We start from the raw sequence: 23,183 nt of genomic DNA on the forward strand, positions 1-23,183 counted from the left end.
TGTGTGATAATAATTTTGTTGTTTCTTGACAGGCGATAGACATGTGTTTCGGCCATGAGGCTAGGCTCATAAATATTTTTTTTTTCTTTTTCTTTGCGCAACTCTTGGGAGAATCCGATTGGGAGAATCCGATTCGGTGCTACTAACTACTAATTCATGCCACATTAGTGCTCACTGCTCAACCACTGCTTTTGTCAGTCAATTGAATCCTTACCTTTGTGGAAAGAAAACAACTAAACTAACTGTCGCCAAGGATATGCACAGTAGAGAAGGAGCACTACCTGACTACTCACTATAGAACAGCGAGCAAATTGTGTTTTTTGTGAACAATAATTTTATTTGTACTCAAATTTTTCATTTTGATAGCCTATGGTTTTTTGCAAAAGTGACATCTGTTGTAGGTTTTCTTACAAAAGCATCGTGCCTTGGAAGCCGAGGTTTTAGCCAACCGAGAGTCGTTGGCCAAATTGGAAAGTGAAAGAGGCGAAATGATCATCCACCAGCATACTGCTCAAGAAGCTATTAAGGTAGTGGTTGCCAGCAGTGTTGACTGTTGATTGAAAAGTTCTAACAATTTTGTATAAATATTTTGAAATAATTTTATTGATAAGATACTAAATTAAAATATAGCAGAGCAGTAGCAGAGGACACAGCTTGTTGTACTAACCACACGCAAATCAGTAGCTATTACTGCAGTAAATGATTTTATTTTAAGTGCCCACTGCCCATGTTAAAATTATGTCTTATGCCTACTGAACGTCAACTGATATGTTTTAATCCGAATGCTCTAGACGCTGCCTGCGTAGGCGCATCAGCATTTTACAGCACACATTGTGAGCTGACAGTCATTAATTTGAAGTCACACGGAATCAGAATTTCGCAGTGGTTGCTGGATGATTCTGCTGCCTGTCGCTTATAATATCGAAAAATGTTTTAACATATTGCACCATAAGCATCGGTATTGCAACTGACAAGTTTTAATATCGACCAGGGAGCGTTCGTAACTGACGTCAACCACTTTTTGAGCTCTGCGTTTGTCTCTTTTCTGAGGTGTTTCTCTTAAGCTTCAGGATAAACCGCAAAGCAACTAGATAAATTATATAGGTCAACACCGTTCCGAACGGCTAAACTTTTGCTACTGTCACCCCCTTAGTCTGTCGCCCACTTGGTTTGTCGCCCACTCGATCGTCGACCACATGGTCCGTCACCCACTTGGCTCGTCGCCCACAATAATGGTTTCGCCCAGATGGTCTCGCCCAGATGGTCTCGCCCAGATAGTCTCGCCCAGATTTCGTGTACCAAATCATCATGTAGCAGATTTTTCCCTTTGTATACAGAGTCATCAATATAATTAACGCTACAATTTCAAACAACTGTATTTAACAAATGGTAGACATAAACAGACATAACCCAGCAACTTTTTGCTAACTAAGGTAACTTTTTTAACCATAAACAGATGTAACCCAGCAACAACACTACATTTAACATTATAAAAACAAAAACATTAAGCTAACGTTTTTGGCTAATCATACAACCCTTTTCAAGCCCATAAGAAAAATATTTTAAAAGAAATATTAAATATTTAAAAATATTTTTCTTATAGGCTTGAAAAGGGCTGTATCATTAGCCGAAAACATTAGCTTATTGTTTTTGTTTTTTGGATTTATAATGTTAAATGTAGTGTTGTTGCTGGGTTATGTCTGTTTATGGTTTAAAAAAGTTACCTCTCTACCAGGCATAAGAAATGCTGTATTTGTGTTAAAAAATATCGCTCAAAGATCAATTGAAATGAAGAAAGATCTGTACATTGCTTTCATTGATTATAAGAAAGCTTTCGACCGAGTAAAACATACCAAATTACTGGTGATGCCAGATAACATTGGAATTGACGATAAGGATCTACCGGTACGTATTATTTAAAACCTTTACTTTGATCAAATTGCAGTAATAAAGATCAATCACAACATTAGCGATTGGATATCTATCAAGAGAGGCGTTAGACAGGGATGCATGCTCTTTCCAAGCCTTTTTTCATTTTACAGTGAGATCGTTCTCCGATGTCTTGATGATGAAGTTGGCGTAAATGTTGGGGAAACTAACTTTAATAACCTGATGTATGCTGATGACACTGTCTTGGTGGCTAATTCGGAAGCAAAACTACAAAATTTGTTAAACAAAGTAAATGAAAGAAGTAAAGAATTTGGAATGGAAATGAATGAAAAGAAAACGAAAACGATGGTAATCACAAAGTAAAAAGAAAGTGAAATTTAAATTTGTCAAATTAAAATGAATGGAACAACTATAAACAAGTAAAAAGTTTTCGATTCCTTGGTACAACAATAAACTGGGACGCCAAAGATGATAAGGAGTTCAATATACAAATTGCTCAAGCAAAAGCCTCTTTCCAGCAAATGAAATCAATTTTATGCAACAAGAACATATATTTTGCAACCAGATTCAGAGTATTGAAGTGTTGCATTTATCTAATTTTTAAATATAATTCAGAAACCTGGACATTGGACATTATGGACAATTACCAAATCAATTAATAAAAGAATAAATTGGTTTGAAATGTGGGCATTCAGAAAAATACAGAGGATTTCCTGGACTGACAGAAAAACAGCCAAACTGTTTTAAATCAAGTCAAACAAACAAAGAATCTACTAAACAATATCAAAGAAAATCAACTTCAATTTTTAGGGCACGTGCTGTGAAAAGGAAAGTTAGAACATCTCTCTCTCACAGGCAAAATTGAAGGGAAGCGTGCCCAAGGCAGACAAAGATTAACCTACTTAAACCAACAAACCGACAAAACTAACACCAACATTAGGGCGATTCAAACACTCCGACCCTTTTAAATATAGCCACAAATTTTTTTACAATGGAGGTTATTTCTAAAATGAATATTGGTATCAAAATTATTGAGTAATATTAAATTTTCACATTTGCTCTTTTCGATTGAAGTAAGAGCTCCATAATGCAAAAAAACAATTATCTCGCCTAGTTTGCAAGTTCATAAATACAATTTTGTTCAAGACAAAAGTCTGGATTTGGCTTTATGTTGTGTAGAAAAATTATTTTAAATATAAACAATAAATTGCACATATTTGACTTATTCATATTTTTGTAAAATGCGTTTGAAATTGCCCTTATTTTTACTTTTTTCATATTTTTAAGCAAAAAACGTTCAACGCCCCTTGCTTCTAGCCTCAGAAATGAAATCTTGGTGAAGATAAAAGCCTGGATTTTGTTTTATGTTATCCAGAAAAATGTTATCAAATACAAACACTCAATTGAAAATGTTCAACCTGTGTAAATTTTTGGTAAAATACATTTGAAAATGACCTGATGCTGACTTTTGCTCAAATTCTATTATGTGATAAACAGGTTTTAATATCATTTTACTCAGCTGTATAATATTTTAATCCCATAATATCATTCACTATATGGGTTAGTGTGGAATGTAATTGCAGTAAAGGTAGATTGATTCAAAAAGTCAGAATGTGTAGGCAGGTAAAATACAATACAGTCTCACAGTCACTTATTGTTACTAAATAGTTTACTTTGTGTCCAATTTCGAGATTCCTGGCATTTCATTGAATCTAAATCCGTGCCAATATTCACCATGAATAATGATGACTATATCTGCATTCATGATGCAGCTAACACATTAAAATAAACAACAGTCATCGATCTTGAATTCTTGAAACATTGGATAAGAAGTATTTACTTCGTGACGATTACAATGAATTAATCCAACTGACCAAATTGTATCTGAGTGAAAGAAAAAACAGTGTTAACTTTACCTTTCGACGACCAGGTGCCATTCACAAGCTAGGTGGATGGCAAAACTGATATGCAATTAAGATGGTTCTATTAAAAGACCAGGTGCTCAAATTAAACAAAAAATAATTACCAGTAAAAGAATGATCAAGTTACAACGATTTGTAAATTTTGGAGTGCTTGTCTATGCAAAGTATTGGTTTAAGTGTCCAAGTGCCATCGATGCTCCAATAACCGATTTGAAATTATTCAAAGACATTCAGATGTACGATTCAGTTGATTCGAAGGCAGCCACGCCCGTGACAAATGCATTGAAGCGCCACTTATGGAGCTTAACGAAATAATTTGCACCAATCATTTTATTTAGTCAAGAAATAACAGTGGAAGAAAAGGTCACTGTAGCCAAGAAGTTGTCTCTGGTCAAGGTCAAAAATGACCAACAAAATGTAAGACCTCATGGTCTGGGATATGGGAAGCCCCTGTTCCCCTCGATAGATACCCTCACAAGCTCAGTATCGGATGTATCCTAGGGTGCGGCTGATGCCCCGACCTGAAGCAAAACACCCTAACTTTTTTTATAGGTGACACTTGGTACAAAAACAATATTTATGAAGTTGAAGACCAATCTATTAATGTTTAGGGGGTCCAGATTTGAATTAAAAATTAAGAAATTTGGTGCTTAATCGGGTAGTTTTACAGGGCTGCATAGTCCTTCATTTATCATGGTAAATTCTGTATTTAAGGTCATCTAGGCTCCACAGTTGCAATGTTTGACACAGTATTATTATGTTCCATACTATTTTTTAACAAGTAGGGTTTTGCAAGCAGACAGCCAAACACTATTTTGAGAAATAATGTGACAACCTATTGCAAAATATGCTTGATGTAGGCCTAATTGCTGGAGATTGGAGAATGCAAGTATTAAGCAGTAGAACAACATAGTCTGTGTATTGACCAGTACAACACACAACTTTATTAAATGTGAGTGACTGAAGTCTTCCTGGTCACTACGGTACTTGTCAGCTTTACCTTGAGAATCGCTAAAAGTGAAAACATGCCTCTGTGATGTCATACTACCGTACCTTCCAAATGACTTACCACTATTTAGCTCAATCAAATACCTCCAGTTTCAGTCTAGTAAGTGCAGATTATTTCTAAGGCATTGTTCCCAGGTTCAGAATAAGGTTAAATGTAAGGAGTCATTACAGAGCACTTCTCCTATATCAAGACAAGACTTCTAACCATTTTAATTGTGACAACTTAGGAATGGTGAATTACCTTAGACATTTAGTATGCTACGTGGTGAAACATTCATAGAATCGTATTTATCAATTGCAAATCAGAATCAATATGTGTAGTTTGTAGGGAAATGCAGTAAAGGAAGGAATGAAGTGGAAGGCCATGATGATGAGTTCTGCCATGGCATCGAAACAGTGATAGACTTCTGTTATCTGGGTGATCGGATACATGGAAGTGGTGGATCTGAAGCAGCGGTGACAACAAGGGCAAGATTGGGCTGGGCAAAGTTCAGAGAATGTGGGGAAATGTTGTATGGCAGAAAATTTTCACTAAGGATGAAAGGAAAAGTATATCGGAGCTGTGTGCGGCCTGCAATGCTATATGGTAGCGAGACATGGGTACTGAGAGAGAGTGAACTGGCAATCCTGAGAAGAACGGAAAGGTCAATGGTGAGAGCAATGTGTGGGGTGAAAACGAGAAGGGAAAAAAGGACTGAAGAATTGTTGGATATGCTAGAGATGAGAGAGACCATAGAGCAACTGGCAAGGGCAAATGGAGTAAGATAGTATGGACATGTGATAAGGAGGGAGAAAGGAAGTTTTCTTAGAAAGGCACTAGATCTAAAGGTGGCTGGGAAGAGGAAACGCGGTCGTCCAAGAAGAACGTGGAAACAACAAGTGAAGGATGAGTTTAAAAAAGTCGGACTGAAGGAGGAAGATGCAAGGGACAGGGTGAAATGGAGAAAAGGGATTAAGACAATTGCTGCGCGGAAACAATCGGCCACCCCCACTAGTGGGGAACAAACCGACGATGGATATTGATGATGATGTATTCAGTTGGTAGACTATTTAATCAAAAAAGAGTTTGCTAGGCTATGTCTTCTCATGCACAACATGACCCTCGGTATGTTCTACTCGCTACGGTTTCCACAAAAGCAGATCAAGATATCAAACGTAGCAAGTTACCAACCTACAAGCAAGGGATTTTCAAATTAATTCAGATAAGGTTATCAGGAAGGCAGGTAATTACAGTACAGTTGAGCAAGTTTCTACGATTTTCTTGTGAGCTAACATTTCTACAGTGGCAAAGCAAAAAATGTCAGAAAAAATAATTTTATTTACAAGCAAGAATTTCAAATGAAGATTAAGAGAGACAAAGGCAAACCACTAAAAAATATACAGGAATTTCAGAAAAAGCTTAGCTAAACCTTCCCTTTCTGGCCACGCAATGTAATGAAAAAAAAAAGCAATGAAGAAGACATGCTATTCCTCATCAGTATACAAGGCAACGGGAAGCAAGTATGGCTGGAAAAGATAAAGTGGTAGAAGCCAAAGTTAAAAAGATCAGTACCAGGCGACAGCAGCAAGATAGACGAGTAGCAAAGGAGGAGACCCGAGTTAATGTCATACATAATGCTATTGATTTAGAAGCTGAGGATGACGTGGACAACGAGCCATGCACATTTTCAACGATTTGTGAGATAGAGGAAAAATGCTCTCATGAAAGAAGATCAAAAACAGGAACAGCCATCTTCATTTCTCATGACATAATGAAATCTCCAGGATTAGTCTCTGCAGCAATCAGAAACAGCATTACACCAACTGCCTTATATCTGTTACTCTTCATTCTATGGTTCAAGCCTGTTCTTGAGATGCTTCGAAGATAAATCTCCATCCATCTTAGTCACACAGATACAGAATTGAAACAGCGCAACATATTTCAGAAAAAAATCTCTCCGCATGGTCACCACCTGCTGTTGGTGCTTTACATCAAGGATGGAAAACTTCTGGAGACTTTAACCAGCAAGTAAAAGCAAGAAGAAAAGCAATAATCCACAATAATGACAATAATCCCAACCCATTCAACAGAAACAGCTGGAGCACTTGTGTCCAAAGTTACTAGGCCTATGCAGTTGCTTAAAGATTGGCATTGCAAAGATTTTGTTACATCTCTTGTTTTTGACACAACAAGCTGTAATTACAGGGCATAAAACTGGTGCTTGTATACAACTTCAAGAAGATATAAGTCGCCCCTTACTTTAGGCTGCGTGTAGGCACCCTGTGGGTGAAGTAATTCTTTTTAAGGTGAAAACCTGTGGTGAAATGATATGTAATTATGCATCATAGAGTACTAAAACACAAATGTTGGAATGTCACTTCGTAATATCTAAATTTTAACTCAAAAGCAACAAAGGAGTGCTTATATTAAATTTATTATGGCTAAAGCCTACCTACACACTGTACACAGCGCTGTGGTAAATGGCATTAAAAGTATAAAACACTGATTTTGAAGTGTCAGATATGGTATGTTCTAAACAGGGTATTCATTCAAAGAATTTGCAATCCAAAGACACCATTTTTGAAATTTTTTGTCGAGTGTGCTCCGCAGATTTTGCCTAAGCTTAGAAAGTTTGCCATAATTCTGCAAAAATGTCAGAAATTCCATTGTACGAAGTATGCAAAATTACTCCTTAATCGACACACTGGTTTTAAGTGAAACCTAAGTTGCTGTTCACAGCATAAAAACTATAATTTACAATGATTTACAAAAATTAGCTGGTATCACATGAACATATAAAAATTACTCAAAGTTTTTTAAACATAAATCACTCAATTTGATGTCAAAATTGAAATTTGGGAAAATCGATAATCCTATAAAAGTTTGATTGCAATCTGGACCCCCTAGACTTTATTCAATTTTGCTGAAACTTCATATTTAAGCTTTGTACACCAAGCCTCACTTCCAAAAAAAGTTAGGGTTGTTACGATCAAGTTTTAAATTTTACAGGGCATCAGCCGCACCCTAATGTATCCTGTCTTATTGGTGAAGGTTCATGGATTTTCTTCCAAGCTCTGGGTGTACAAGACACTTCCTTTCTATCCGAGGATCCTGACAAATGGCCGGAACATAGATCATTCCAAGATTGTCAGAAACTAGCTAACAATATCATGGTTGTTAATGACGCAGCTGAACGAGGGGTGAAGTTGGCAACAAATTTTATTTCATCCTGTCGGGAAGAAGGAAATTTTCAAAATACTCTTCAAGTAGTTGAAGAAAATTGACAATTGGTAACAAATATCAGGAAGAACATGGACATTAAATGCATGAATAGAATGGAAACTTCATAAATCACCATTTATTGTGTCGTGCACTGTGCATTTAAAACCACTGTATGATTTGGCTGAACTATGTCTGTATATATAGTGTATATACTGTGTGTAGGTACTAGGTACCTAATCCTCTCCTCACCTCATGCTCAAAAATGCATAGTGTTGATAGTTGAAAATATTATGTTCCATTAAACATGATATTTATGGTTCAATTTTAGTTTTTAAAATCACAAAAAAATGAAAAATTTAACGTTTTCATTCAAATTTTTTTGAAAAATTTAGAGCACGTATATACAATTATACATGGACATAATTGTTTCTAGTAGCCTAAAGCAAATTTTTCCAGAGAAATAAAAGTGCAAAACAAATCTTTGGTTGAAATAAAATTCATTTTATATTACTTTAAATATTTTATATTTACTTTAAACATTGACAGTATTTTCACTGTTTTTCACAATTTTTGGAAAACGATAAAACGAAAAGGGCAAGTGTGAAAAGTTAATCAATCTTGAAAATTTTGATGGCAAAATACATTTCAGGTCAAGCCTCCAACATAAAAAAATTTGTGGCAGTCCCAGGCAGTTTTTGAAATTTGAAGGGGCATTTGAATCACCCTAACCAACATACACCTAATACACAAAGCAAACAACAGATAATTTTGGAAACTTTTCATGCAAGAGGCAGTCAATGCTTGGAATCAAGTGCGACAATAAAAGAAGACCTCTCTACCCAAATGGTAGACAATTTTTGAATAATAAACATGTAATATTATTGTCAAATAAATAAATATTTAGGAAAAACAAGTTTTACTCAATGTGAATAAAAAAATACCAGTTAATCTCTCAAGTACATTGCTGGTAATGTACTTGAGTAATGTACTCAATGTTGGTACACCCCTTCATTTTCTTTGAATTTTCTGCCATTTGCGTCGATAACAAGTCGGAGACGCTCCGAAAAGGACCTGCAAGAGTCATGAATAACTTTTTGGGGTATTTTGGCAGAAGCTTTTGGAAAACATTTATCGACAGAAGTCCCTATCAAGTAAATGGCATCATGGCCAAGCAAGTTTAAACCATTACAAAAGTATTGATACTTGCTTTTCTTGTTGAGGATCAGTAACATCAGTCGCAAAAACGCCTTTGATCGTTTGCTGGCTGATTGAAACTGTGATGGAAAGGAAATTACTGCTTGTAGATACAGCTGTACCCAATTCGATTTTCAACGTAATTGAATTAATAGAAATTGGTAGTTTGAGTTTTGGAGTTCTGTAAGTTGAAACAGCCTTTACTTCATAAATTTGTTGAATGATCAACAAACTGATTTGCCTCAGCTTCTTTTGGCGGACGGACTCCAGGTGCCCTGGAATGTGGCAAAAGTTGCACACGTTGGACTGGTATCTGCATGTGGTTGGGATTTCCACAACGAAAGCACTTTTTATTTTTTAAAGTAAAAGAAAAGTACATGCAAGCTTCATCGCTTTTGCAGGGCTGTTAGTCCTTAGGTATCGATACCTGCTGTTGTGTTGCTGCAACTGGATCTGGCTTTACAATTTGGACTTGTATCCCTTGTGGCTTGTAGTCGTTCCAGTATTCTTTCTAGTTGCTCCAGTAGTGGCTTCATTTGTTCTTGGTGATGCTGTTCTCGTTTGGAAATTTTGTGTTGGAATACTTTGATGAGTTTCTGCATATCTTAGGGTGATCCCATCCTGCTGACGACACCAATTTCGTCTGTTGTATTTTCAGACGCATAAAAAAAAATGAAGTAAGTTAGGTTACAGAGACAGATGGACTGTTGCTATGTCGAGCATATTATTATGTAATATGGTAATATGTTTATTCTATACAGGTTCGTTTGGCCGATCTGCATCACCAGTGGGATGAGCTGGCCATGGCGCTTGAGCTGAGGAGGAACAAGTTGAACCATGCAAAGCAGTTGGTCACATTCCTTGCCAGTTGTGATGAGGTCTTGTACTGGATCAAGAATAAGGTATTGGTTGTTAATATTACGATCTGTGTATGGTTTATTGAGTGATATCAAACATGGAGTAATTGGAGTAGCCTATATCAACATTACCGGACTGCCAGTTGCTATTTCACGTTGATCATGAAATTTGCAAGTATTTTATACCAAATTTTACCCAAAATTTAATTGACTATGTACTTAGATAAGTTGAAATGATTCATCAGGACAGAATCAATTGAAATTGATGAAGCATTAGTGATGACTAAGATTAGAAGTTTGTTCGATCACTAGTGATTCCAAAATAATTTTTCATGCAGCCCCTGGTGGTGAGAGCCCCTGGTGGGATCCCTCACAGTGTTTTGGCACGAGAATTATTTTTTCTTTAAATTAACGTGAAAAGTAATCCAATTAACAAATCTTCCCCAGCATGCTTAAATATAAATACATAAGTCTGTTTCACTGTAAAGTTGTAGAATAGAAAGTTTGTTGCTGCATAATGTAATGCATATATGGGCAATTGGACATGTCGGCATTGATAACACCCAGTCTCATCAGGTCCCCACCCCTATACAGAAATACTGCTCTCCTGTGGTGGTTCTGGGGGATTGTGATGTTGAAAGACAATATCAGTACAAACACAGTGTAGACAAGGTTAGTGACAAAGTTGTTAGAGGAGTTTGCGAAGTGGGTAGTTAGACAAATTGACAGCTGGCCAATCGTACACTTGGCCAATCAGACAGTTGGCCGGACATTGATTAAAATAATGCCCGCCAGCAACATTGGTTAAATGCTCTTAAAATTTTGATCATTAAGCTAATTGTTTCGCTATTGTTGGCTAAGGGTCATTCTATGCAAAATGAGCAAATAGGTTACACCATATGTTGTAAATTTTATTGAAATTTGGCATACTTCTAGATGTCAAAGAAATAGGAAAAATTTTAAATGTTCAAAATCGTAATTTTTGCCTGTTCCGCTTCAGTGATTTTGCTCAATTTCTTGTCATATATCTGATTTCTTAATCTATTCCCCTGGAACCCGGATAATCTCTCAGATAATCTCTTCATGCAAGCACTGTAGAAGAGATATGGAAACCTCTGAAGGAAGGAGTCACTGAAGCTGCACAAGAAACTTGTGGTGTTTCATCTAGGCACCGATGGAGAAAACAAACCTGGTGGTGGAATGATACAGTGGAGAATGCTGTGCAGGAGAAGAGGAGATGCTTTAAGGCATGGAAGGCAAGAGGAAGCAGAGAAGCGTACAACGATGCCAAAAGAACTGCTAAGTATGCCATATACAATGCCAAAACCGAAGCTGAGAAGACACTATTTCACAATGTCAACTCAAAGTCAGGGACCGTCTACAAGCTGGCTAAGCAAATGCGGCGTGACAATCAAGACGTTAGTGGTGATAAACCCATCAAAAATGATGCGGGCGAACTCTCCCTCAATGAGGAAGGAAGGTCACGTGGAAACAATACTATGAACGATTTCTCAATGTAGAGTTCCCCTGGAACCCGGATAATCTCTCAGATGAACCATCTGTTGAGGGCCCTAGTGTTCCAATCACCACCGAGATGATCGAGAGAGCCATCAGTAAGATGCGCAAGGGCAAAGCTCCTGGTCCTTCAGGAATAATAGCAGAGATGCTGAAGCCAACAGGCGAAACTGGAGTTGCCTTATACAAGATCTTGTAGAAGCTATTGTTAGCGAAGGTCGTATACCAGCAGACTGGGAAGAAAGCTACATCGTCAACATCTATAAAGGTAAAGGGGATGCCCTTGATAAGGGTAATTACAGAGGCTTGAAGCTGCTTGACCAGACCATGAAAATACTTGAGAGAGCAGTCTTCGAAATTAGCGGCGGCACACGGCAATTGCCGTGCTAAATGCCGCCGCAAACGTCATAATGGCCATTCTGCTACAGCAATAAAAATGCCATCACAAAATGAGCACTTAATTCAGACAAAAATTGTTCAAAATTTCTTCCTGTTTTGTTTACTCGCAGCGGGAGTTTAATCAGCAGAAACATCACACCAAGGCCTCACCTTGGACTATTTTACTTGCTGTGAGCACTCACGCAGTCTTCGAAATTAGCATATTTTTACTTCACAAAAACGTTGACAAGGCCAAACGGCAAAAGTTGAAATTGCCTCGGCAATTGCTGTGAACGTTTATTACGAAAAAATTGTACCAAAACATGTAAAACGAGAAGAGAAAAATAAAATCGAATTGTCTATCACGACCGCACTGTTTAATTTGTTGTGATGTAATAATACCAAAAGTAGTGATAAAGCGAGAAACGCGATATGCACGCTGTTACGGTGATTCACATTAAATAAATCATTGGGGGGAAAAAGTAAGTTAATTTTGGGTTGATTCAACGTTCGAGTCAGCACGAATCGATTTAATTTTTCCGGCGGGTTATATCGCGTAACAACAATGCCCAATAAGAAATTTATATTTGTTTTACATTAATTCGACATCTAGCGACGTTGAATTATCATGAAATAACGTTAATTGCTCAATCAGGTACCGGTAACAAATCAATAGAAGATTGCCTCGATTTACGTATACAGTACACTAACATAATTTCGGCACAATTAGGATGCTACGAGCAACACATAGTCTGTTGGATAAAGAACTAGTCGGAATCATCGGATGCTGTATCGGAGGAAGAAGTTGTCGCGTTGTCACTGGAATGCTTTTTGACTCAAAACTGCCTGTTCATGAACGCACGATATGATCGGAAGCATTACTTTACTGCCGAAGAACCATTTATCTAATTTTGTACCACTTTTTATATTTGCAACGACACCGGTAAAAAATAAGTATTCGATAAAAGAATAACTTTTGCGTAACAATTAAGCCAGTAGCCTATTTATAAGGTTGGAAAACTTTTTACAATTTACAAGAGCATTGTCAGCGCATAAAATAGCTTGCGTGATGCTCTGGGCTACCCCCGTGTGACACGATGAAGAAGCGCATAAAATTTCGTCTGATTAAAGCATACAGCAATTGCCGCCACAATACAAGGTTTGTTAATTTGGCGACGACAATGTTTTTGCCGTCGTAGATGGAAGCTAATTTCGAGGGCTGGTGAGTGACAGAATAATTGATTAGGCAACAAGTGCAGATTGATGAAATACAATTCGGCTTCATGCCAGGTCGAGGTACAACTGACGCCATTTTCATCATTCGTCAACTTCAAGAAAAACACCTTGTCGTAAACAAGACTCTCTATATTGCCTTTGTAGACCTAGAAAAAGCCTTTGATCGAGTGCCAAGGAAGGTGATCTGGTGGGCCATGCGAAAGCTGAGTTTTGAGGAATGGCTAGTACGGATAGTACAATCAATGTACCTGAATGCTAAGAGCTATGTGCGTGTTGGCCGTTGGGGATGGGCACAGTAACACTTTCAAAGTAGGCGTAGGTGTGCATCAGGGTTCTGTATTGAGCCCACTGCTCTTCATCATTGTCCTGGAGGCCCTGTCACTCGAACTGCGCGCAGACTGCTCTTGGGAGCTGTTGTACGCTGATGACCTTGCCATTGTCGACACCTCATTGGAGTCACTAGTTGACAAAATCACCGCCTGGAAGAAGGGAATGGAAGCAAAGGACCTAAGAGTGAATATATATGGGAAAGACCAAAATAATGATTTCTGGCATCAACCAGAACTCCCTAAGAAGATCAGGTAAGCACCCTTGCTCGGTATGCCTAAGTGGAATCGGTAGAAACTCTATCTTCTGCACCAATTTCTCCCACTGGGTCCACAAAAAGTGTAGTGGAATTAAAGGGTCACTCAGACCGGACCCACACTACTCATGTCCACGCTGTCAGGGCACAGCAAGACCAATAGATGGCAGTCCGGTAAGCGAGGTTGAGGTTGAAGGTGGCACACTTGACGTGTTAGCTGATTTGCTACCATGTCTTCTGGAGGGGGGTGTGAGCATGCGGCTATAACTCGGTGCAAGTCAGCCTGGAAAAAGTTTAGAGAACTCCTCCTTATCCTCACAAGCAAGCAACTTCCTGCTGCAACCAGAGGACAAGTTTACTCCAGTTGTGTGAGGAGTGTCATGCTCTATGGCTCCGTCTATGACCATAGGCGCCGACTTTTATTTTTGCACAGGGTGGCGGATAGCACAATATGGCAACCTAAAAACTTTCAAACTGCATGTTTTTGTTTGATTTTTACTAAGCGTGTTTCGTAGATGCAATTGTCTTTTCACACCTGATTTGTAGCTCGATAATTTACAAAGCAACTTTGAAACAAAGCACAGGAGGTATGTTGTGAATTTTATTGTTACGTTGCTCCCCTGACACTTAATATTTGGCAAAAGTATTTTTGCGAACAGCAGCTCTGTCAATCCAACTGTTAATCAACTGGTCAAGTTGTAACCGTGAAGCTTCAGCTTGATAAACATTTAAAATTAGGACGTGGTTCAATCGCTGTTGCGTCATGGTAGATCGCAAGTTGGTTTTTATGCGCTTGAGTGCACTAAACGATCGCTCCGCCTCGCAGGTGGTGGAAGGCAACGATAAGTATATTTTCAAAACTTTTCAAAAATAGAAGTAAATTTGTAGAACGTTTAAACTGGTACTTTACTAAGTGCATTTTTTAAATAAAACTCAAAAAGTGTCGAAAATTGCATTTTTTTCATGAAATTTGAAAATAGATACTCATTTAGGGGGTGGAGCTATCAATCATCAAGATAATTTTATTTCCAAGTATTTTATAGCTGTCATAATTTATAGCGATATTATGAGCAGCTTAAACTTTTTTAAAAAAGATTTTTAAGGGAGGCAATGGAAAGATTGTATTTTATTGATTAATAAATCCCATTGTAAACCTAACAAATGTAACAATGACTTATGACAAGTAATAAATAAAACGATCGCAACAACAACAAGGAAAAAACTCGTAGCCACGCTGCCACGTGTTGTGTAATCTTCACGTAGCTTGCTTGATGTTACGCGAGTATCATGCTTGTGACAAAAACAATCATTTTCTTCGCAATACTGTATTGGTTCACCTCTTGCTTGAAGCGAAAACCAATCACCAAAAAAGATTTAAACGTCCGTTTAAATTACATTTATTTGCAGTAAGTAATGTAACCTAAACGGGGTGGCTGCCACCTCGCCACAGCGGTTACGGGGTGGCGTGGCCACCCCGTAACTCCGTAAGTGGGCGCCAGTGTCTGTGACATCACAATGTACATATTGTTTGTTGAGGACATCACAATTTACATATATATTGTTTGTCATGACAATTGTTATTTAGCTGATGAATGAATTGAATACTGGTAATGCACTAAGGTTTAGTGTTGTAGGGCATGCACCATTGTAGTGGAAACTTGTAGAGTTAATTACTTTTTTATCTGTAATTTCAATTTTAGGTTGTATAAGTATATACATTAGTTTTACAATAACACAATTGTTATGGATTCATCACAGCAATGCGACATTGAAAAAAAAATCGGAGAAAACAAGCCATTCACTTTGCTAGTTAAGCAGTGGCTTTGTTGACATGGGTGGACTTGCAGAAACAGATGTTGAATTAATTTGTCGCAGAACTTGAATGGCAAAAGTTGAGATAAGAAGTATCTGCAAGCATCTACATATGACTTATCTGTCAAAGAAAATATCATTTGCAGCATAAAAAGTGTTGTAACCTATTGGCCGAACATAGAAAACCTTCTTTATTTCTCTGCTTCAAGCAGATAGATGGGCTTTGAACAGTGGTAAAACTATAATTCCTGGTCGCAACATCTGCCGAATATGTTAGGAATAGTACATTACTAATAGGACAACCTAAAATTGAAATCACAGTTGAAAAAGTAATTAACTCTACAAGTTACCATTTCTAAGAAAAACTCTTGCTGTAATATTGGCACCACCGTTTTTCTAAACAGACTAAGTTTCCTTCATTAAAATAAAGCTCAGGAAATAAATTATAGCTGAACAGTAAACTATACAAAAACAATGTTATGTAATGCTACACAATGTTACTGCTTCAAACTTCTCTGCTTTGTAACTTGATGCATGGTATTGGTAGAAGGTGAGGCCATTGAATTTTTCGTGAAAGAAGATAGAGATTTGACTGATAGTCGTCGTGATCTACCGTATGTTACAGAATGCAGGCCATCAAATACTTCAGAAACAATTGTATTGGTCATAACAGACATATGTTTAACATCATAAAAAAAATAAGCGAACGTTTTCGGCTAGTCACACAGCCCTTTTCATACCTATAAGAAAATTATTTTAAAAGAAATGCTAAAGAATCATACAGTATCACAAATCTAATCTAAACATTTTCAAAGTCAAATCTAAACATTTGAGAAACTGCTTAACTTGCTCACATAAAAAAGATTTATTTATACAAAGACAAATTGTAGGCTACAAGCTAATTGACAGAGTGGTTATGGGTTCGCCTCTTGGTCCCACTCTTGCCAATTTCTTCTTTGCACACCTTAAAAACAAGATTTTTTCTGAAACTACTTATCAATTCTGTCCCAAGCTTTACTTATGTTTTATTGATGACATTTTTGCCATAATGTAATAACGATAATGCTTGTTCACAGTTTGTTGAAGTATTGTAACATAAATTTCACTGTAGAAAAAGCCACTGAGACTTTACTATGTTTTTTGGATGTAGAAATTAATATAAATTATGGTACTGTAATAGATTTGATACTTGGATGTGGCGTAAACCTACAAATTTTTTTTTTCCTCTGAACTTTAGAACTGTTTGCCCATCAAACTACAAATTTTCTTTATTCAAGTGCCTTATCTTGACATTTGCTCTAACTATGGCTGTTTAATAATAAAATCAATAAATTGCGTTCATATCATTCTTATTTTGCGAGCTTGAAACATTTGCTCTAACTATAGCTGTTTTAATAATAAAATCACTAAATTACGTTCATATTATCCTTATCTGACTTGGTTTTTCAACAAAGTTCTTAGAAGATTTTTGAGTTTGGTTTCCACTACGTCTCCAGTTAAGGAGCCTGATTGTTGGCTGGTATTTTTAATTGTTGGATAATTGTTGTGCGTCTGCTATTTCATAGGACTTTGAATTTGTAGTGATTACTGATCGAGGGCAACTATTATTGAAGTCTGGAGCAGTGTTATGAAAGAGCTCCCGAGCTGGAGCAGTTTCATTTTTATGCCGGCTACAAAAACCTGGTCATGATCATGGCTTAACAGGTCAAAAATGGGTGATTTGGGCAAAAATAGAAATGTTTAGGCCTTTTGAGGCAGGGTATCCCATTATCTGAGATCAAAACGATTGTTATTTTCGGATGTCTCATGGTCAAAATCATGGGAAACAATGCGAGAAATAAAAAATTTTGAATTTTGAACAAGTATAGTGTTACAGCAACGACCACTTCTATCTTGCAACGGTGTTGTAACACCTTGTGGCGACGCAACTTTTGTCGTATCATAGGATCTGTCATGATTACGTCACAAATACAGTTGTTCATGTAGGAAGTAGCCGTGGTTTCTACCGATCTTGGCAATGATCTCGACCACGTCATTATGCTGCGAGCGAAGTACGACGAGTTCGCTAATGAACTCCATGGCTTTGGAGAACGTGTCAAAGACGTGAACGAGAGTGCTAACAAAATGGTAAGATGCTTGGTGAATACATGCAGTGAGGGCCTGGAAGATCAGATCTGTCCAACGTTCGCCCAGATTATTTTAATCGTTCCAACAATTCCTTGAAACATATTTTATTTTGGTGGTTGTTGTGATGCAGTTTGTACTGGTGCTTTGGATGTGTCAATGGATGTGCGATCGATGTATTATTGTTTTCGTCACTTGCTGAAATTAAAGAGTTTGTAGTAGTTTGTTGTTGATTATATTATAGCCACGATTTGACAATTGGGTTTAACTTCTTGCAATCCGCCTGCTTTATTGGTTTCATACCAAAAACGGAATCGCAAAAGTAATGCGATTCTTTACAGTAATCCACAGTATTGGCACTAAAAAAGCCTCAACTTATTGAAACTGCCCACTATTCACATCAGGAAAAAGATAGTACGAGTTACTATAATAATCAATATACCAGCACGTCAGTGAACGGAAAAAAGGTGTTAAAACCTTGAAAGGTTTAAGACGCAACATGAACATGTAGATAGGATATATGTCTGTAGCTAGAACGGCTACAAAAAAACAAAAAAATAGACACACTAAATATTCTTTTTATTTTTATGCTTCGATTACGTTCAGCAACATTGCATTAAAATGGCTTTTTCTTAAGTAATAGACAAGCAATGACTAATACAGTAATAGAAGCATACGAAAAACTACTTGAGTAGTTCTTGTGTAAACTTACGTTTCCCAATAACTTGGGTCATCACGTAACCTGTCGATTGTGTGTCTGGTTCTCTTCAAATTTGAGGTGTTGATTACGTCATACTTAAATAGAAATGGACTGAAATGTGTTCACTTGACTGCAAACATTCAATCACCAACCTTCACAAATAAAGCTTCTATTAAAGTATATTCAATTCACACTACAGTAGAAATTCATATAGCAGTTTTGGAGAACACTTCCTGTCTTATCAAGTATTGCGGATTATTTTAGCTTCCAGTTCTTGTTGATGCGTGAAAATGCTTTATGTCGACTGCTCCTGCATAGTTGCAAGTTTGGGTTTCAGAAAAAAAAACCGCTATTGATATCTTTGAAAGGGAAAACCCTCCATTCTCATTTCATAATTAGATCGCATTGGGCCGTAATTAATAAACGGTTGAAGTTAACAACGACTCCTCTACACTTTTAGATCAACCAGGACCAACATCCTGAGGTAATGGCCATCCAAACCAAGCAGAAGGAAGTTAATGACGCATGGTCACGCATCAATGAACAAGCACAAGGCCGTCACCGTGCGTTGGTTGCGTCAACCGAGGTCCACAAGTTCAAAAGGTGATGAATCGGAATGCTCTCTCTCCGTAATTTTGTGTGCTGAAAACGCATGAAGTTAATTCAAATTTGATTTTTTTTAGCTTTATCATTTTGCAAAGACTTCCTTCTACTTACTTGCATGTTTGCAAATTTCAAGAGCTTAAGTTATTGATGTGTAGTCTTTTTGATATTGAGCTGTCTTCAGTGTAGGCTTTTGCTTATTGAGAGACTCTGAGTCTCTTGCTACTAAAGGAATAGGATAATTTAAGGTTTGTGTCTAGGGGTATGATTGCCTACAAAAATTAAACAAGTTAAATGTAATGTTAAACATATTTTTGTTAATCAAAGTTACAAGCTCTTACTCGGGAAATTGAGAAATACTTATTGTGTCTAACTCTAACCAATTTAGTTTATTGCGACAGCTGTCAGAAAAGCAACTTTCTCCAGTCGTGAATTTTACCTTCTTGTTTTAGAGTCATTCGTTCTGTTCTCTTTTGAAAGTCTCTTCTGTCTGTCTTTAAATGGAAATTCTTTTGGTCTATATTTTATGTTACAAGTATTTTTCAATTTCCCGCTTATTTCATAATATAGTGCCTTTTTATCAGTAATAGCTTATGATGGGAGCATAGGCGCCGACTTTTCAAAAAACCTTGGGGGCGAGAAAGGTGATGATGTTATAATCATAACGCTATTTTACTCAATTAAAATAGTTTTTGATTAAGCTTACTGTCTTGTTTATATTGACACCTAGGTCGCAAACCAAATTAAGTAGAACCGCTGCTTGAAACGCTTAGTTTTACGCATGCAGTACGCCTAGTCATAAAAATTTTGATATTGTTAGCTCATAATTGGAACAGTTGGAAAACAAGCCGATTCATTTCCTTTTCGTGCGAGTGAATAACAACGATCAAGACAGTGAAGTTATCGAAATAAAGCGCAAAAAATCATGATCTCAAGCAGAGTGGAAACCTGCTATCAGTTAGCTTCTGTTTTGCGGTCAAGAGCAACATAGGTTGTTTTTCACTTTCGGCATTCTTTAAGTCCGTTTAAATGATCTAAATCTCTTTTGCGAAGTATTTTATTTTTGAAACACCACCTGTAATAGCCATTTTTGTTACCCTCAAACATAAATTTACGGGGAGGAGGCGCCGCCCCCCGGAAGTTGGCGCATATGGATGGGAGTTATGAAAGTGGAACAGTTACACAGTTATGTCGTTTCAGAAATACGGATGTGATGAGCTAAATTTCGTGAGAGTGGCATTTGTTAACAGGTAGTGTGACCTAGATTCCGTGAGAGCAGAGTTTAGGTTTTGAATTTGTACAGTTGTAAAGCATTTGCAAATTGCAATTCACATAAGTTTCGGCTAAATGTTCTCATAATTTAAATTTGTTAGTTAAAAGCATGCTACATGTTACACACTTCCCTTCTAACGGCAAAATCACAGATTAATCATATCACAATAATGCGATTATACATGATGCAAATAATATTCAGGTGTACACTGTACAGGTGTGTGGTTATAAGATACTTTACAATGAAAATTGACAATAGTAGGCTAACAATCACTAGGGAAGACACATGAGCCCCCTCCTTTCTTGGGAAGTGGAGATGGGACGCATACATAAGCAAGTAGATAACACATATACTGTTACTGAATTACTTTTTTCGAAAGTAGGTACGTAGGCGTGGTTAGATTTGTTTAACAGCTGCGAGCAGTTTCAGCATAGCTTGTCGTGATTACTTGATTTACTTCTATGTATACCACAGTTAATGGCTTCTATGATCCACAGTATTTCTGTGGGCACATTGTTGCAGGGGTAACACTCGTTTATCATATGATATAAGGCGATATCATAATTCCCTGGTAGCCTTTTGGTTACACGATATACAGTAATTGTGGTTGCAGGGGTAACATTCGTTTATCACAAGAGATAAGGCGATGTCGTCGCTCCCTGGTAGCTTTTGGCTTAGCACGATAGGCAAGACAGCAGTGGCTTAACTAGAGGTTTGTCTTGGGGGAAGAGGGTAAAAGTGAAACCGCTCTACTGGTTGCATTTTAATAGAAAATTGGAATGGTTGAATGACTTTTTAAAGTTATATATAGTTAATAGGTTGGGTACAGTTTTACCTCTTGTCGAGGAAGGATTCAGTTTTACCTCATGCTCAGGAGAATTTGTGAAGTATGTTATGGCAGATGCTACGTTGCTGCATCATTCTTGAGTAAGCATTACAAATAGTTTTAATAATAAAGCATACAAACATTGTAGGCTATAGGGCATAGGCAGTTAAGTGTCCTACTGTTCATGACTGTCCAATCTCCATGCCCCGACTCTGGGGAGATAGGACTTTCAAAGACACTCATAGAAGCAACCCAGAATTGTGATAGGATAGCAGTAAGCGACGCATGCACGAAGGTGTGTGAGACAGAGATGGCATGAGAGTAATGTCTTTAAGGACAAGATATGCTATAGAGTTCGAGCATGTTGAGTTCGGGATGGGACTATGGCAGCAGTGCTTATGATCAGTTCAGTTGATTAGGGTGTTACATTTTTTCAAACCAACTACAATATAGTGTTTGTTTGGTGGGAAATGCACTCAAACAAACTATGTCAAAATATTTTTCACTTGAAATAATATTTTGAGGTTCCACACTTGCATTAACGATTCACCCGATACTGGCGATTTTATCATATTAACAACACAGTAACAGTATGAGTAATGTTATTGAATCTGTCCTGGTAAGACACATAGACATGGGCTAATACATGCAAGGACGTCAGCAGAATTTTTTTTAGAAGGGGGGGGCATTTTTGTAATTTTTTTTTGTAATTTTGACATTTTCTAGGGGGTCGCCACCTGAGTAAGCTACATAAGTAGAATTACTTTCGTTACTTTACACCTCTGGTCATGGCTAAGTGGAAAATTGGGGCATTTCTTATTGAAGTAGTGCGTTTCACAATCATATTGATTATTCAAATTCCAGGGGGGCCAAGGCCCCCCTTGCACCCCTCCTGCCAACGCCCTTGAATACATGTACTGTATTACTAAATAATATCAAACTCTCATAGTCCACAATTCACTAGTGTATCTGTATATTTTAGATATACGAAATATTACAAAAAATCAAGTGTCCTACAGATATTCGAGACTGGTGGTCATGCAAGTAACGTATCCTCTGATCGTTGTATCAATCTTTTTCAGTTTTTCGTCACTCATGTCATCATTGCTATCCTTGATTTTATTTTTCTCCAAGCATTTCTTAACATTCCCGATCAGTCTTTCATTTGGCATTTGGTTATTTTTGAAACTTTCCCATACTCCTCCGTCACCCAATGAAATACAAGGAAAACATTTACTGGTGATATCAAAGAAAGCTTTGAGGAGTCTAGCTGACCATACAAGTTTTCTTGTATCAACAGCTGGCACTGATATGTCTTTAATTTGATTTAAAGTGAGTGGTGGTTTTGTTGAATCGCAAGAGATGGCAACATTTTTAGGAGAAAGCCAAAGAACCGAATGGCGAATAAAACAAGATTTCGCATATTTAACAATATCAGCATCCGATGTTTGCATCAAATCTTTTGCCAGAAGCATTAAGGCTGGTCCTTCAACCGCACTGGGTCTTTTAAATATGGAACAAAACATTGGAGTGTAGACATCAACAATAAATTGGGAAATTTGATTCAGAACAACATGTTGCGAGGAATTCAACTGAAATGGACAAAATGATAAAATGCGCAAATACCCATTTGCAGTTGTTAGCCATCTTGCATGTCCCACTGTCTCCTGCTTGTAAAATAAATATTTTTGGAAAGAACTTGGAACTTGTCTGAATGTATTGCAAGCCAATGCTAGTAAAACTGCTTGATCATCTCGAATTGATTTCTTGCAAGCAGGTTTAGTGGACTCAGCATCCAAAAAGTCGGATAAAATCTGTTGACTTTTTGTAGTTGGTTTTAAATTAGGGGTGGTCAAATTATTAGCTAGAAGATGATGTTTTGAAATCTTCAAAATAAAGTTAAAAACCGATCCATGCTGCAATAACTCCGGTGATGTTGTATCGCCATCAAGAGCTTTAGTAACATCTCCCAAAAACAATTCGACAATCCTTCCTTGTTGGAAGCTCGAGACAAGAACTGCTCCTTCTTTCCAATGAACTTGGTGTCTGCAGTAAAGTGA

At 37.3% G+C, this 23,183-nt stretch overlaps 1 protein-coding gene across 4 annotated transcripts in view; it reads left to right on the forward strand.

The window, feature by feature from the left end:
* The window catches only part of LOC145767323 (spectrin alpha chain, non-erythrocytic 1-like), a 203,849-nt gene that overhangs the window by 21,667 nt on the left and 158,999 nt on the right, over positions 1-23,183 (forward strand). For all 4 annotated transcript variants that reach the window (XM_082579123.1, XM_082579120.1, XM_082579121.1 and 1 more), the window contains exons 3-6: positions 402-527; positions 9,978-10,118; positions 17,584-17,724; positions 18,882-19,024. In XM_082579123.1, the coding sequence (XP_082435249.1) occupies positions 402-527; positions 9,978-10,118; positions 17,584-17,724; positions 18,882-19,024 (551 nt within the window). The remainder of the gene's footprint in view (positions 1-401; positions 528-9,977; positions 10,119-17,583; positions 17,725-18,881; positions 19,025-23,183) is intronic.

Source organism: Aplidium turbinatum, chromosome 3 (genome assembly GCF_918807975.1).
Source record: "Aplidium turbinatum chromosome 3, kaAplTurb1.1, whole genome shotgun sequence".
Classification (NCBI taxonomy): Eukaryota; Metazoa; Chordata; class Ascidiacea; order Aplousobranchia; family Polyclinidae; genus Aplidium; species Aplidium turbinatum.